We start from the raw sequence: 15533 nt of genomic DNA, 5'->3' as shown, positions 1-15533 counted from the left end.
AGAGAGAGAGAGAGAGAGAGAGAGAGAGAGAGAGAGAGAAAGGGAGAGAGAAAGAGAGAACTCAAAAGACAAAGTCTCTTGTTATGTGAAAGCAAATTGTGACATGATGCAAAAATTGCAACAGAACAAATGAAAACCCAAACGTGGGCAACAGCTATGGGTAGAATTAGAACAGGCAACTGAAACAGCACGATGCAACTGATAATGAGCAACGACAAAACAACAACAATGATAATCATAGAAATGAGATGATGCAAACATCTGAGCAAAAATATGGTGCCAACAAAAATAAAAATGAGTGGACGATCATATTATCACGATACATTGTTAAACTGAGCTAGAGTACTCCGTGTCAACAAACATCATGTGATAAAACATTTTAATAATAAAAAAAAAAATATAATAAAAATCTAATCGCTATGAAAATGTCAAATAGTGCAGATTACTAGGCAAAGCTTTACTGTTGCAAAAGTGCAATTATGTTTTTGAAAAAAGAAAAAAAGAATAGACACATTTTATTCTGTTTTTGATGTTAAAAAAAAAAAGAGAGAGAGAGAGAACACCCAACTAATTTCAGTATGAAAGAGCTTATATGACCATTGTGGTATTTGCATATTGACCATTACGTAGTACTCGAAGCTCTAATTTTACTTAGAAACACTGATAGAGACTAACTATCTCATCTTAGTACATAGATGCATGGATGCATGGAGCATACCATACCCACAGACACTGTGTACTGCACGACTTTCTCTCAAATCCTCAAACCGATTGCTCTACAAATTACTGTTTGTTAACTGTGGCAATTGTTAAGACAATAATGTGCTTTTTAAAAATAATTCATACAGAAACAAAAAGGTTTTATAAAAAGGAAAAACTTCACTATTAAATAAAAAGAACTAGGCATTATGATTAGATTTGGAACTTCAAATTGAATTAAGTAAAAAAAAGATAAAAATCAAATGCCGACTCATTTCATCTTAGGTTTTTTCATGGAGGACAAAAAATTTTGATTTTTATCCTTCTGACATAATTACAAAAATAGCTACTTATGAGTAACTTACTGCTCAAACATACAAAGTACACAGGTCCAGGGTATAGACATGGCTGACTCCATGCATCATGTGCTTCACACATCCCTTACCAAGTGCGTGGCATTACGGTATTTGCAGAAAAACTCCAAAGAGGTTCTCTAGTTTCCCAAACCGAAATATATTATATTGTTATAATATTTATACCCTTCCATCACCTACCCTTCCTTTAACATGTACACACGACAAAATCTGCGTACACCCCCCCCCCCCCCCAAAAAAAAAGGGGGGGGGGGAGAGACCAAAAGGGGGAGGGGGGGGCAGGTTCACCCTTTTCTAAACAACTTCAAACAGTTCTAAACTTCTCTGCTGCACCCCACCCTGCTCCAAATCTTACCTTTGGCAGACGGAGAAGGCTTGGAGGAGACGAGAGTGACGGCCCCTCCCTCGCTGTTGGTGGACGTGTCGTCGGTGGTCAGGTCGGGGATCTCTGACTGACCTCCCTTCAAGGTCGGCTGGTTGGGGTCATAGGACGTCTGGGACACGGAAGAGGAGGTGTCCGACGTATCGTCCACCCTGGACAAACGGAGCAAAGAAGGTGGTCATTATCTTGAGAAATTATAACAATGTTAAAAGATGAATTTTGGAGAACGATACATCTTGTGCTGAAGATTAGAGTTGTTACTAGAGAGTAACACACTAAGAAAAGAAGGAGCAATCTACATTAGAGCACCAACCGACCACCAACTTTTAAAAAAAGTAAGAGTTTTTAGTTTTAGTAAGAGTTTTACGGCAGTTGCAACACAAAAAGATCATATAAGTGCCTCAGAATAGATGTGTTGCAAGAGAGTAACGTACACAAAAAAGAAGGAAAGATAAGGATGATAGATGTTAGATAAGAAAGAAGGAGCAAACAACACCAGAACACCCACCAGCCACTCACTAACAAGGTTTAAAGTTGAATTTTGGAGAATGATACATCTTATGCTGAAGATTACAGATGTTACTAGAGAGCAACACACTAAGAAAAGAAGGAGCAAAACCACATCAGAGCACCCGCCAGCCACCAACTCTGTGTGGTTTGTTTGAATAAAGAATTGTTATTGATCCGGTTGAATGAAGAGAAATACTTCAACACAATAACTATAGTCATATTGTGCAAAAAAAAGGTAAGACAGACAGAAACAACAGAGGGAAAGAAAAGAAGTAAGACCTACTAGTGATGCCCTCCAACCATGGTAAGATAAGATAAAATAAGTTAGTACTTTATTATCCCAGAGGGAAATTTTCCTTGGCTGTATAGGACCGTAAAAACACATGCGTAACATCGTTTGTACGTATATGTGGTTTGAACAAGTGGAATGAAGACATCAGATGTTGAAAACTTAAAAGATTTAAAGATGAATTTTTTTAGAAGGGTCCAGCTTCAATACTATACAACCGGGCTCGTAAAAGGTTGGGTTGGTTTTGGGTTTTTTTTAGACGAAAACTGTGTCTGGATGTGGTAGCACAAAAAGACTGTCGGGTTCAAGTTAGATTCTTTGAGGTTGAGAAAATGTCTCGCCCTTCGCTGTGGAAAAGTTGATTCTGGGTCACCTACTCCATTCAAAGAAAATGAGCAGCAGACATGTATACACAGTTATTTTTAACAATGTTGCCCACATGTTGAAGACGTTTGGCATAAAGGTGTGCTGTGTGGGAATTTTTGCTTTTTTTTATTTTACCAAACCCATCTGCGCATTATCGAACAAGCGCACAATCAGATGAGAGAGGACAAAATTGCAACACTGTATTGGTGTGGTGACTTTTTTTTAACACTATAAGGTTAGGTAGGACCTCAAAATTTAATGCCTTTCTCTTTCTGAACTGAGTCAAACCCACATGCAGTTGATTCCCCACCACTTCCCCTTAAAAAAGCAGTTGATTCCCCATCACTTCCGCTTAAAAAAAAAATTAAATTAAAAATATTTAACCCTCTCGATTTTTGTCTGCTAGTATTGGCCATAGCAGGAACCACAAATTGTCTTCATCCGTATTTCTTGTGTTGCCTAAGAAACATTTCTCTTCTACAGATTAATTGGTCATTGTAATGTACTGTGGCAGAGAAACTATTTTCATAAAAATATTCCTACAGCTTTCTGTCTGCATCTAAACGTTTATCTTAAAACAAATGAAGCATAAAAAAACAACAACTGTTATTGTGGGCGGAGTGTCTGAATAAGGTTACCAGCCACTGCAAAGCAAAACTTTCTTGGCCACGAGACCAGGACAGGGTACACATGCACTACATGCACAATGCGTGCCAACACAGAGCGGAGTCGTTAGTGGGGCAACTTGTGCAGGCTGGCAGCACACACACACACACACACACACACACACACACACACACACACACACACACACATACACACACGCACATACACACTCACTCTCACTGTTCTCTTGTTACAAGCACAGCTATAGAAAATGTCAGACAATACCAAACACTTCTTGAGACCGCACATATACACAATATAAGGAAAATTTCCACCCATTACGTAGACAGCTGTGAGTATGCAGATGAGGAAAATTTCGCTCGCCCATATCTGTCCATCCCCAAGTGACATCATATTTGGCAGATGTGCAGCGAGAGGAAATTTTCCCAATGTGCATGGGGTCTCAGGGTGGTCTTATGTAGATGCCTCAGGGAGGGCAAAAGAAAATCCTTTCAAAAATACATATCATGGTAAGGATTGATTCCTTTCCATATTTCACTGTTTCTGGTTGTCAATCAATGTGACATGTTGGCAGAACAGTTTGCGAAGTAATGTTTATTTTTAAAATTCTTTCTATTGTTCATCTAATGGGGATTGGGCTCACTAAGGCTGTAGAAGTTTGAGCCCAAGCCATGCTAAAGATAACCATTATTTTTAGTTTGAGCTTTTCATTCTGTTCAACAAGACTCATACAGAGAGACAGAGCCCAAAACAAATGAGGTTGCTTTATCAATAACATGATCAAACAAGACTAGGTGGTAGAGGAAAAAATAGCATCATGGATCAGACAGTAGCACAAAGAGCCTGAAAAGGAGAAGATAAATTACAGCACCGGTCAGAATGATACTGAATTAAGAAATGCGGCGGATTTTAAAACTGGTTGCAGCAGAACAATCCACAAAAACTGAGGCTTGTTTGCTAGCTATTTCCACCTCTTTTAATGTCCCTAACATGCATTCCTCCAATTGTCCTTCCAAGCAAAAACAAAATGAAAATATCAACAACAACAAAAAAATAATAAAACAAAAAACCCAAAACAAAACAAAAACCAATTTATAAAAACCCAACAAAGACAAACAAGCACACGATTGAGCAATCATAATCAAACCTGCACCAACGACCACATGTCCAGAGCACCCACTCTCCCCTACCCTCTGCGTTATTTCCTATATTTATACTGACACAGTCTAAGAGGACCACCTGTCTAAGATGATCACATTTCTCCTCGACAATGGGTGGTCACGTTGGATAGGTTTGTCAGTAAATAAGTACTGGGGTGAGTGAAACACTGAAAACTTAAGAATCACCGGCATGGGACAGGTGAAAAAACAACCAATTAACAACACAGCAAGCTATTACATACAACACAACACCTGCACAAAATAGCAAACATCTCAAAACTGAAAAAGACACTGATAGCAATAAAATGTTACTATAGCAAATACAAAAAAATCAAAGGAAAATGGCAGGAATTTCTTGGAAATGTAACAATGTTACTATAGCAAACACAAAAAAATTAAAGGAAAATGGCAGGAATTTCTCGGAAATGTTACTATAGCAAACACAAAAAAATCAAAGAAAAAAGGCTGGAATTTCTGGGAAGCAGCTGCCAAGAAAACTGAACAGAGGTAGATTGATCGGTAAAGGTTTACATAAGGTTCCCATTCTGAGCTCACCTACTACACACACCCAAGGTCTACACTCTCTATGTGGCCAACATGGGGTGGGGTACCCATGACAGAGCTAGATAAAACTCTTAGGTTACGAATGCATCTAAAAAACAAAACAACCCATCATTTACATACAACGAGGCACACGATGAAAGAAAAAAATGTTTTCAACAAAAAGAAAAAAATCCCCCCTCATCCGGCCCCTCCCCAAAATAAATATAAACCCCACTAAATGAAAGGCACATCAGAACACAACGTACCGGTATGTAAATGATGAGAACAAAATGCATTCCTGGTTAATGTCACAAGACAATGACTTGAAACAACTCCATACATCACTAGCGACAACCATATTGCCCCGTGTACTGTCTAAACAAAACAAACAACATTCACAGACTGTTGCCCAAACTTCTGCCCTCGTGTTCTAAACTGTACAAGACTCAAGTCTAATGAAAATAAGCCACTGCCTTGACATTCATTTAACCACTTTTCAAGTGAAAGTTTTCTACAGCAAAACAACCGATTTATTGTACACGCGGGGAATTATTGATTGAGACATTGGAAGTTTTAATGCCCGATTGAATTTGGAACTTGCAGAGGCATCAGACACAAAGGTGTGCATTCTATTCCATTTTGAACATGGAAAATGATAGGCCAAATCATTTTAAAACTCCAGCAAAGCCTATCGCCATGGTAGCTGTGTTTAGTATATTGTTGTATTTCTTCTTCTTTGATCCCGTAGGTTCTGTAAAGGGTGATTGGCGAAGCATCTAAAAATCTTCCGCAGTGCTACATCAGCGTAGCAATTGTTTGAAATATGAAAAAAAAAGATGTTTCTTCTCTCCATGCACTGTTCCCTAAAGTGTTTTATACATTCATAAACAAGTCACACTTTTCAGAGCAATATTAACTCACTGCGGTGAAATTGTTATGCATGTGCCTCTGTTCAGTCAAAAGAAATCCTGTACAAGACTGAATACTACGATTTTGCCAGGGACTTTTGGCAGAAAATGTGGTGCTATCATACATACATTTGACAGCTTATTGAGTATGGTACTTTAGGAAACAACATCTAGCTTCATTTTCCCCACCTGTTTCTTAAACAAAAAGTAAATGCCCCACCCCCCTCCCCAAAAAAGGAAAGGATTAATAAATGAAAAGGATTAAAAAACACAACAAGAATGCAGTGAAAAATGAAAACGTGTGTGAGAAAAAGAAAGAAAACAACACCAGCTGCTGTTGGCACACACACAGCTACACAACCAGGCAGATACAAAAAGAACTGGGGGGCCAAAACGGTTACCTAGCCGGCGCCGGGCTGGACAGCTTTTGGGGTTTGGGGGCCACTGGAGGTCGCGCAGAGGGAGTGGGGCGGTGGGCGGGGCTACTGGGGGAAGGAGGCGTGGCCAACGGGGGGAGGGGCGGAGGAGGAGGAAGAGCCCGTTGGCTGTCCGGGGACAGCTGCTGCTGTTGCGCTTGCTTTCTCTTTTTGAGCTCGCTCTTCCTGACCGTGCTGTCGCTGGTAGTGCCAGATAGAGATACACATGAGCAGGTCAGAGGTTACAAGTATAAGTCGGGAGTGACGTGTAAGGCTGAAGGAAAGAGCACACTGAGGGTGCGCTGGTGCTAGCGAGGAACAAAAAAAGAGAGAGCGAAACAAGTGAAGTTTCGTGCGAGCAATGTGAAAGTGACAAGAGATTACAAAGTCGAATGGGAAGGAGAAAAATGACTGAAAAATCAAAAGTAAATAAATACATATATGGTTACAGGTCTGATTTATACAGTGATATAATGTGCAAAACATTCGATACATTAAAGTTTATAAATACAATACCAACTCTAGTACACACACCCCAAAAACACCCTTTTTTGTATGGTTTTAAAAAAACAGGATATAAAAGCTTTCTTTAAAAAAATTAAACTACTGTATTTACAAGTGTTCCCAAAAAGACATTGTTACGTCAAGATGAACTAAATGTCCCTTTATCATAAAATCAAAACAGGAAGCAGGCAGAATAAAAAAAAAAATACACAGCAATAATCCAAAATGAGGAGAACAAATTATCGTTAACATGTCCTTTACAAATTGTACCACAAACTTGCAAACATATTTAAGTTTAATTAACTGCATTTAAGTTTAATTAACTTCATTCTCAAAAGAATGAGGTACTCTAAATAAAACGACCCGCTTATTTTAATCAAACGCTGTCTTGTCTTATTTAAAGAAGGATGAGGAATTCTTAAGAAAAAAACCCCACATGTCCATCAGCACATTCAGAGAGAAAAGCTGAAGAAATACATGGCTTGCTGTGGAACATATAAAGCAAAAGGAGAAAAACTTTGACCATGGATCATAAATCAAAGACTGAAGAAGACAAAGTGTGGACTTACAAATCACCAAACAAAAGTAAATTAATAAATGAGAGACTAGTAGGCTGAAAAGACTTATTATGAACAATCACAGATAGGCCAACGGTACAAAACTAAACAACCGTGTTACTGAACTGAACACAAGTCAAGACATTACGAGAATCTACCTCAAAACAGAGTTCTGTGCGTCTACATTGACAGACATTTGTCAAACGCCAGCGGAATTCAAGAAGCAGGGACGGACTTTTGTCTTTCTCTCCTTTCAAATACAAAAACAAACAAACATACATATACACACACACATGCACACACACATACATTCACTCACAAACACACAAACAAAACACAAATGCACACTCACACAAGAAGGCAAATGCACAAAAACATACACACGCTCACACGACGTGTACACACACATAGGCACATGTCCGCCTAATAACACACACCGCCACATACCACAGGTCGAAGGGGGAATGAAATAAAAGTAATAAATACACATACAACAAAAGCTGTGTCTTATCTACTCCATGACATAAAAATATTAATCAATTAAAGGAAACACATATAAATAAACAAATAAAAAACAAACCATTTCATGGGACACTACATAATGGCATAAAGACAAGCCTATTGTCTAGACAAACAGCGTATCCGTGGGGGAAGAGCCAGGAAGAAGACAGAAAAAAACCCCAAAAACCGAAAGCTGTAAAACAAAAGTCATGTCTTTGGGACAGCGACAAAGCACTTTCCATTTTCTTTATTAAGTCCTGTTATTTATTCATACTAAGATTTGCTTAAATCACAATATAACACAATATCGTCTTCAGGTTGGAAGGAAATCTCCAGTCAAAACACCAAAATAACTTTTAAAAAAGACGAATGTGAAGACCACTGAAAAAAGATGAAGCACAGAACTTAGAACAGCTTGACTGGAACATTCAGAGATCTACAAACTACCTCGAGAAATGAGAGAGAAAATGGATACAGTAAAGGACAAAATTACTCACATGTTTACAAAGGCAGGCACTCTATTGGACAACACGGAGAGTGAAAGGAAATGAACAAGAAGGCTATATATTGTCTGCTTTCTGCTTAGGTTCTTTCTTTTACTTTTAGTCTTAATAAGAGTTTTACAGCATTTGCAACAGAAATAGGTCATATGAGTGCCAAAGATTAAAGGTGTTGCAAGAGAGGAACAAAACAAAAAACCCCCAAAAATTGAGAAAAGATAAAGATGACAGATTGCTGATAGCAAAAAGGAGCAAACCACACCAGTCAACCACCCACCCTTTTTCATTTTAGTCTGAGCGGAAAACACACCAGTCCCATCCATGATAGGGTCTCTTAATACTTAGTGAATACATAACACTGGGAAGATCTTTTTCATCATATGAAAGTGAAATATGACACGAAAAGACAAAACAACAAAATGAATGGAGGGTCATCAAGAAAAAAAAGACTTCTCTTCTATTCAAAACCACTCCATATAACAAAAATAATTCTGAAAGCTAACGCACAATTAGAACGACATCAACTAGAATGCCTTTCGACATCACTAAATTATTTCCTTTGACCTGTAAAAGTCCCAAAAAGATGAAAGAACAAATGAATATATCAATACGAATTTTCCATTTTCGATAGACAGCACATACAACGGAAACTAAGGAAATAAAATTATAACAACCAGTATATATATATATGAAAACACAGCGGAAAAAACTGAAAGGTCACGGAAAAAGTATACACATCTTGGTCTACACTAGGCACTCAGATAGTAATACTCACGTATACGCTCTACATAAATGGTGGTGATATAAAGAAAAGAAACAATTCATTGTCATAACTTTGACAATCTACTTCACGTTAAAGAACAAATTATAACATATATGCTGTAGTCACATATAGCGTCAACAGATTTATGTACACAGTTCGGGAAACTCTCCCATAAGTAAATCAGCTCAGTGCTACACTCATTTTCCCGAACGTCATGGCATTTTCCCTCAGCTCCTTCAGCGGTCTTTATAGAGATATTTGACTCTTTAAAATTTTGCCTCTGTCTATAAATGTGAACAGAAAGTGAGTCCAACTAATTATTTAGGACAATGTGCACAAAGAACACTGTGCTATCAAAGCCACAGTCATCACACAGTGGCAAGGCAAATGTCAAAGAGCACATCCTCATAGTAAAGCAGCGGAAATGATAGCATAATACCTCCATAAAGATCAAACCACAGGAGGACACGAAAAAGATACTAGCCACAAGGCATCAGCAAGAATTGGAATAAACAAATATCTGAAATTCAAATGAAAATGTAAATAACAATTGTTCTTACGTTAACACTGCTTTTGGAAAAAAAAAGCCATTTACACAAAGATGTGACAAAAACATACAGACAACCCTAACACCATTCTCCAACTTACACTCACACACGAATCCTCTCCATTGTGTGCTAACTCATAACTGACATTTTTACCTTTTCAGCATACAACAGGTCTGCGAAAAAACAGCCATGTAATAAATCTTGCTTGAAAAGACACTCTCTGACCTTGGGAGGGGAGAAAAAAAACATTAACAATTTGAAAATATAAACAAAAAACGGTGACTATGTACAGTACTGACCTGTCATGGCGGTTCCACATGTCCAGTCCGGATTCTGTCTGGTCCGGGTGACCGCTGTGAACACTGCCGTTTTCTGTAACCTCGCTCTGGACACTGGCTGAGTCTTGGTCCTCCGAGGTGGAATCCTGGGTCTGACATAGAAGATGGAAGAGAATTATATGAGAGCCTAGGAGAGATGAGTAGAATGTAAGTGTACAAGTTCTTATATTTTTATAGTAGAGAGTTTTACGGTGCTCGCAACTGCATAAGGTCATGTGAGCGCCAAGAGGTGGGTGTCAACAGAGAAGTCTTTACAGGGAATCAAACTTAGACTGCTCACCTCTCTAGCTTCAACAGCACAAGGTCTGCTTCGACTATCAAGGCACCCCGGAAAAAGCAGGTCACAAGAGAGTGACAAACATACCAAAGAAGTAGAGGAAAATGATAATAGTAAGGATCAGGAAAGAAAAAGCAGCAGTTCCCTGTTGTAGATCAGGCACAGTTATGAGCGTGACATGAGTCAGCCCATTTACAATTCTACTATGCTTGAACGAGAAATGTCCCCCCTTTGGGAATGGCCTAAAGACACTACAGTCAGTGGCACTGCCCCGGGGGGTAGTGTACAAGTTCATAACTATGAAAAAGTTCAAAAACCCATGTACATAATAGCAGAGTCAAGAGGAACGAAAACGAAGAGCTCTATTTAAAAAATATTCGGACGCATGTAGCCTACATTGCAGCCAAAGAGAGATGAATGTATGAGCACAAATTCAAAAAGATTTGAACAAATGTACAGTACAACCAAGGTGAGGCAAATGAATACGTAAATGTACGGACATTAGGCTGATAGCTCTCTTGATAAAGTACAAGAGGGTAGCAGCAATCATACAGCAGACTGGGAAAGAGAGAGTGAAAGGCAGCAACAAAGAGAGAGAGAGAGAGAGTGAAAGACAGCAACACAGAGATATAGAGAGAGACAGCAAAAGAAAGACACCCACACGGATAGACACACAAACACAGACAAGCAAGACAGTGAGAATAAGAGAGACAAGAAACGAAAAAGAAGAAGCCAGCATTGTTCCGTACCACTGCCTTCTTCGAAGGTGGCCGTCTGTTAGCGTTGCTGCCAGCACTCGCCAGGTTGGCCTTGTCTCTGCTCACCGTCGAGTCCAACAAGGGCGAGGCGTTGACAGAGTCGAAATCTGACCTGAGGGAGACAACAGAGTAAATCTAAGATATAACAATGTCGGATAAATTAAATGATTTTCTAAACTCAATTAAAGTATGCAGAGTTCCAGAAAGTTCAGATTTAGCACGGCCTTGTCAGTTTAATTAAGTTTTAGAAACAGTTTTACTGTGCTTCCAATATATATAGAGATCATATGAGTGCACAAAACTTGAGATGTTTACTAGAGGGTACCATACCAAGAAAAGGATAGATGGATGAAATACGTTTGATAGGGAGAAAATAGACACCAGACCAGAGCACCCTGCAACCATCCACTTACTAGACAGTAAGAAACAAAGAGTGGGGGACACCAGAAGACAAGCCATGTGCTAGCCATGGCTCCCTGTCTATCGTCCGAGGCACTTACTTGACGACCTCCGTCTCTTCCACTGTCCTAGGGAAGAGAGGGGAAGATGTGGCCGAGCTGTCCGGCTCCGCGGCATGGCTCGGGGACGTTGAGGTCTCTCGTTCACTCATCTCCTCCACATCTGAAATAGAGATATTCAGAGACACAGTAAGTCAGGAAAACTAGCCCTGGAGTGAAACACTGTAAGCGCTCAGAGCCTGTGTACTTTAATTGGGGTTGAGAGCTATATAAATGTCATATATTATTATCATCATTATTATTATTATTATTATTATTTATGCCAAACTGAAGTTTAAGAAGCCTGAAAATGCCGCAAAAACATCATTACTTTTACTTGAGCAATGACTTGAATGACGTAGAATATTTATAACTAATAACCCTTCCACTCCACACGTGGCATGTCAGGAGAAGAGATCTTTTCATCTCCTAATCAAAGAAAAACACTGCAGTTTGAGATTCTAAAAAAAAAAAGACCTTGGCAGATGCTATCCCATCATTCTGTATACCACACGTCATGAACTACAGATACTGCTGACGGGCATTTTCAAAAACAATTTTGTAGTGCAGCCTAGGGGCTGGCTTTACTTACTGTGCATCTTACTACATGGGGCATTACGGAAACTTCAGTGTGCATTTCTAACTCTCAGTGCAAAATAAAGAAAGCAGCTGGTGATTTTTTCCAGAACTACGTTTCTGTTTCAGCTGTCTTCATCCATTCAGAGATCTGTTTCCACTAAATATCAATTATGGAAGCATTAAAACTAGACACAAATAAACAAACGGCATTACAGACATTGGCATGCACGGTGAGGCCTACCAGGAGAAGTCGGAGCATCGGAGACCTCGGAGGACATGGAAATCTCCAGCACGTCCTCCGTGGACTGGTTCAGGGGAGACAGCGGCTCCTCATCTGTGGGGGACATATTGATACATGATATATTGATGTACTCAAAAGGGGTTGACATCAACAGATTGATTTAAAAACATACTGAAAAGGTTCTTCTGGGGGGAGGAAAGGGGAAGGGTGGACATTGACACATGGCTTTATAAATATACTGACATGGTTCATGGGGGTGGACATTGAAAACATTGATTTATAAATATACTGACATGGTTCTTTTGAGGGAGTAAGGAGGGAGGGTGGGGTTGAACATGGGGGTAGGCGGAGTGAACGTTGACACATTGATATATAAATATACTGACATGGTTCTCTGTGGAGGGGGGGGGGGGGGGGTGTGAGTGGACACAATGATTTACAGAAGTGGTGTTAGTTTCTGCAAAGTCAGCACAATACAAGCCAAATTTCAAATCAAACAGATATACAGCACCACTAAAGAGAAGTAAAAGCAAAACACCACGTCAGACAGCACATCACCCTCCTTCTCTGCAATTAAAACAGCAATTAAAACAAAAATAATCTTAGACAAGTTGCTTGCTATATATTACTGTTACTATTACTTTTCTCTCTTTACCATAAAAGTTATTGCAGAGCTAGCAAGTTCTCTAACTTCTCTTCCTTCTTGGATATTACAGGTCATCATCCATTTATGAAGGACAAACTATTATCATATTAATAGTAATAATAACAATAGCAATGATAATAATAAAAATAGTAATAATAATAATAATAATAATAACAAAAATAATAATAGTAATAATAAAAGCAATAACAATAATATTAAATATAATAATAATAATAATAAAAAATAATAATAATAATACTTATAATAGTAATAGTAATGGGAATTTATATAGCCCCAATCCATAATCTTCAACCAAACAGATGGTCACTGACCTAGTCCATTGAGAGTTGCCTTGACCAGTGTGGTGGGCGGGGTCGAGGTGACGGTGATCTCTGGCTCAGGGCCAGCTGGCAAGGCCTGGGGTAGCCCCGCCTCCTTCTGGGCTGAGGTCAAGTTCTTCTCCAGGGTAAAGATCTGGACACGGAGACCAAAAAAAATTAGAAACTTGGACAATTGGATGATAGGACTTATATAGATGTAATAAAAAGAGCAATATTGATGGTCTCTGAAAACATACACAATCAAAACAAATCTTTTTCAATTTTAGGCAGAGAGATAAAATCTGATATCTGACTAACCTTTCGATTAGTTTTATTTAGAGTTTTACTGCACTTGCAAGACAATAAGATCATACAAGTGCCAAAGAATACATGTGTTACAAGAGAGTGACAAACACAAAAAAGGTAGGAGGAGAGATAAGAAAGATAGATGTTTGATAGGAAAGAAGGAAAACCACACCAGAGCACCCACCAACAACTCACAATCAAATCTTTAAAAAATTACCAGAGTAACAAAGCAGCAGAAAACCTACCCTGTCCTTGAGGGACTTGACCAAGGAGTTGTACTGCTGGTCCTTCTCTGCCTGCTGCTCAAACAACGACTCCCGCTCTTGGATGAAATCTTTCTCCCTGTAACACGATATATACAAAAGTCATTCTTAAGTTCCGTTTTTCTAGTTAAAAAAAAAGTTTTAGTAAGAGTTATATGGCACTTGCAACACAATAAGGCCATATAAGTGCCGAAGATTAGAGGTGTTACAAGAGAGTAATAAACATTTTAAAAAAGGAGAGATCAGGACGATAGATGTTAGATAGGAAAGAAGTAGCAAACCACATCAAAGCACCCGTCAACCACCCACATTTTAAAACTTTTGATGAAAACAGAAACACATCGACACAATCATGGTCATTTAGCGCAGGTAAAAAGCAACACAGAGGGCAGAAATGACACTGGGAAAGTAAAGAAGTAGGACCTATTAGTGGCGCCCTCCAAACACTCACAAAAAAGTAATTCAGTTGAGTTATAGTGTAGTTTTAGTAAGAGTTTGACGGCACATGCAACACAAATAGTTCACCATTCAAGTGTCGGAGATTAGAGGCCTTATAAGAGAGTAACATACAAAGAGAAAAAGGAGGAAAGATAAGGACGAAATGATGTTTGATAGGAAAGAAGGAGCAAACCACACAAGAGCACTCACCAAACACCAACAAGTAATTCAGTACAATTTGTATATATTTACACTGATGTCAAACATGGGCAGATTCCGTCACATGAAGGACCTAACTTAATCCTTTCCATCTAGATAAATATCAATTTTTAATAGCCTATGCGTACAGGCTGAAGTATATTACATGCTGTAAACTGTTTCTGCAATCTTTAAATCTGAACTTTCAGAAACAATCTCAATTAATTTGTAATTTGTACCAATCATCCACTATGTATAAGTAGGTACCATGAAATCTGCTTCAATCAAAATCTTCAAGACTGCTGGATTTTCTTCGGGTTTAGCTTTATTTTTCGTTTAGAAGCATTGCTCAAACGGCAAAGAAAGCAAAATAGGGTATTCTATTTTCTTTTGTCTTTCTACTATTTTTGGATGAGCCATGTTTGATATAGCAGATTCTATTGCACACAATAAACTCAGTGACCGACCTCTGCTGGTAGTCCTTGATGAGTTTCTTGGCCTTGTGGTACTTCTTCTCCAGGGCGCCCAGTTCCTTCACCTTCCTCTCCAGCTGGATGTGCTGGCTCTGAGATGCAACCATCATGTCCTGACAAGATATATGTGAGAAAGTTTTACACAAAACATTTTTAGAGAATGAATGAATGAGCCTTGAGAACTCTAAAACTTCTGTATTCTGTTCCTCTCCCAACTCAGATATAAAATAATTAATCTTAAACAAACACATCCGCACCTCTCTCTCTCTCTCTCTCTCACAGGCACACACATACACACACAAGATACATTCCCTCACACAAAAACAAAAGATACCTTTTCTTCTCCCCCCCACCTCCGCACACACACAAGCAGAGCTGTTAAAGTACTTTTAAAAAAGTACTTAAGTACAAATTTAAGTACAATCTAAAAAATGTACTTAGTACAGTAAAAGTACTTTCCTGTAAAATGTACTTGAGTACAAGTACTTTTTAAAAAAGTACTTATGAGTACATTTTGAGTACTTTCTGCTAATATGCTAAAACACTTCAGCG

General features: G+C 38.7%; 1 protein-coding gene across 1 annotated transcript in view; it reads right to left on the bottom strand.

Annotated features, from left to right (window-relative positions):
• The window catches only part of LOC101849292, a gene marked incomplete at its 5' end in the record, with an annotated part of 46045 nt that overhangs the window by 14464 nt on the left and 16048 nt on the right, over positions 1–15533 (bottom strand). The window contains 11 exon segments of the mRNA XM_035970165.1: positions 1429–1607; positions 6260–6475; positions 8334–8354; positions 9112–9120; positions 9947–10077; positions 11012–11132; positions 11521–11641; positions 12338–12430; positions 13316–13457; positions 13855–13951; positions 14976–15094. Coding sequence (XP_035826058.1) covers positions 1429–1607; positions 6260–6475; positions 8334–8354; positions 9112–9120; positions 9947–10077; positions 11012–11132; positions 11521–11641; positions 12338–12430; positions 13316–13457; positions 13855–13951; positions 14976–15094 — 1249 coding nt within the window.

Source organism: Aplysia californica, unplaced genomic scaffold (assembly GCF_000002075.1).
Source record: "Aplysia californica isolate F4 #8 unplaced genomic scaffold, AplCal3.0 scaffold00229, whole genome shotgun sequence".
Classification (NCBI taxonomy): Eukaryota; Metazoa; Mollusca; class Gastropoda; order Aplysiida; family Aplysiidae; genus Aplysia; species Aplysia californica.
The sequence above is the reverse complement of the archived record's forward strand: the minus strand, read 5'-3'. Positions and strand labels throughout refer to the sequence as shown.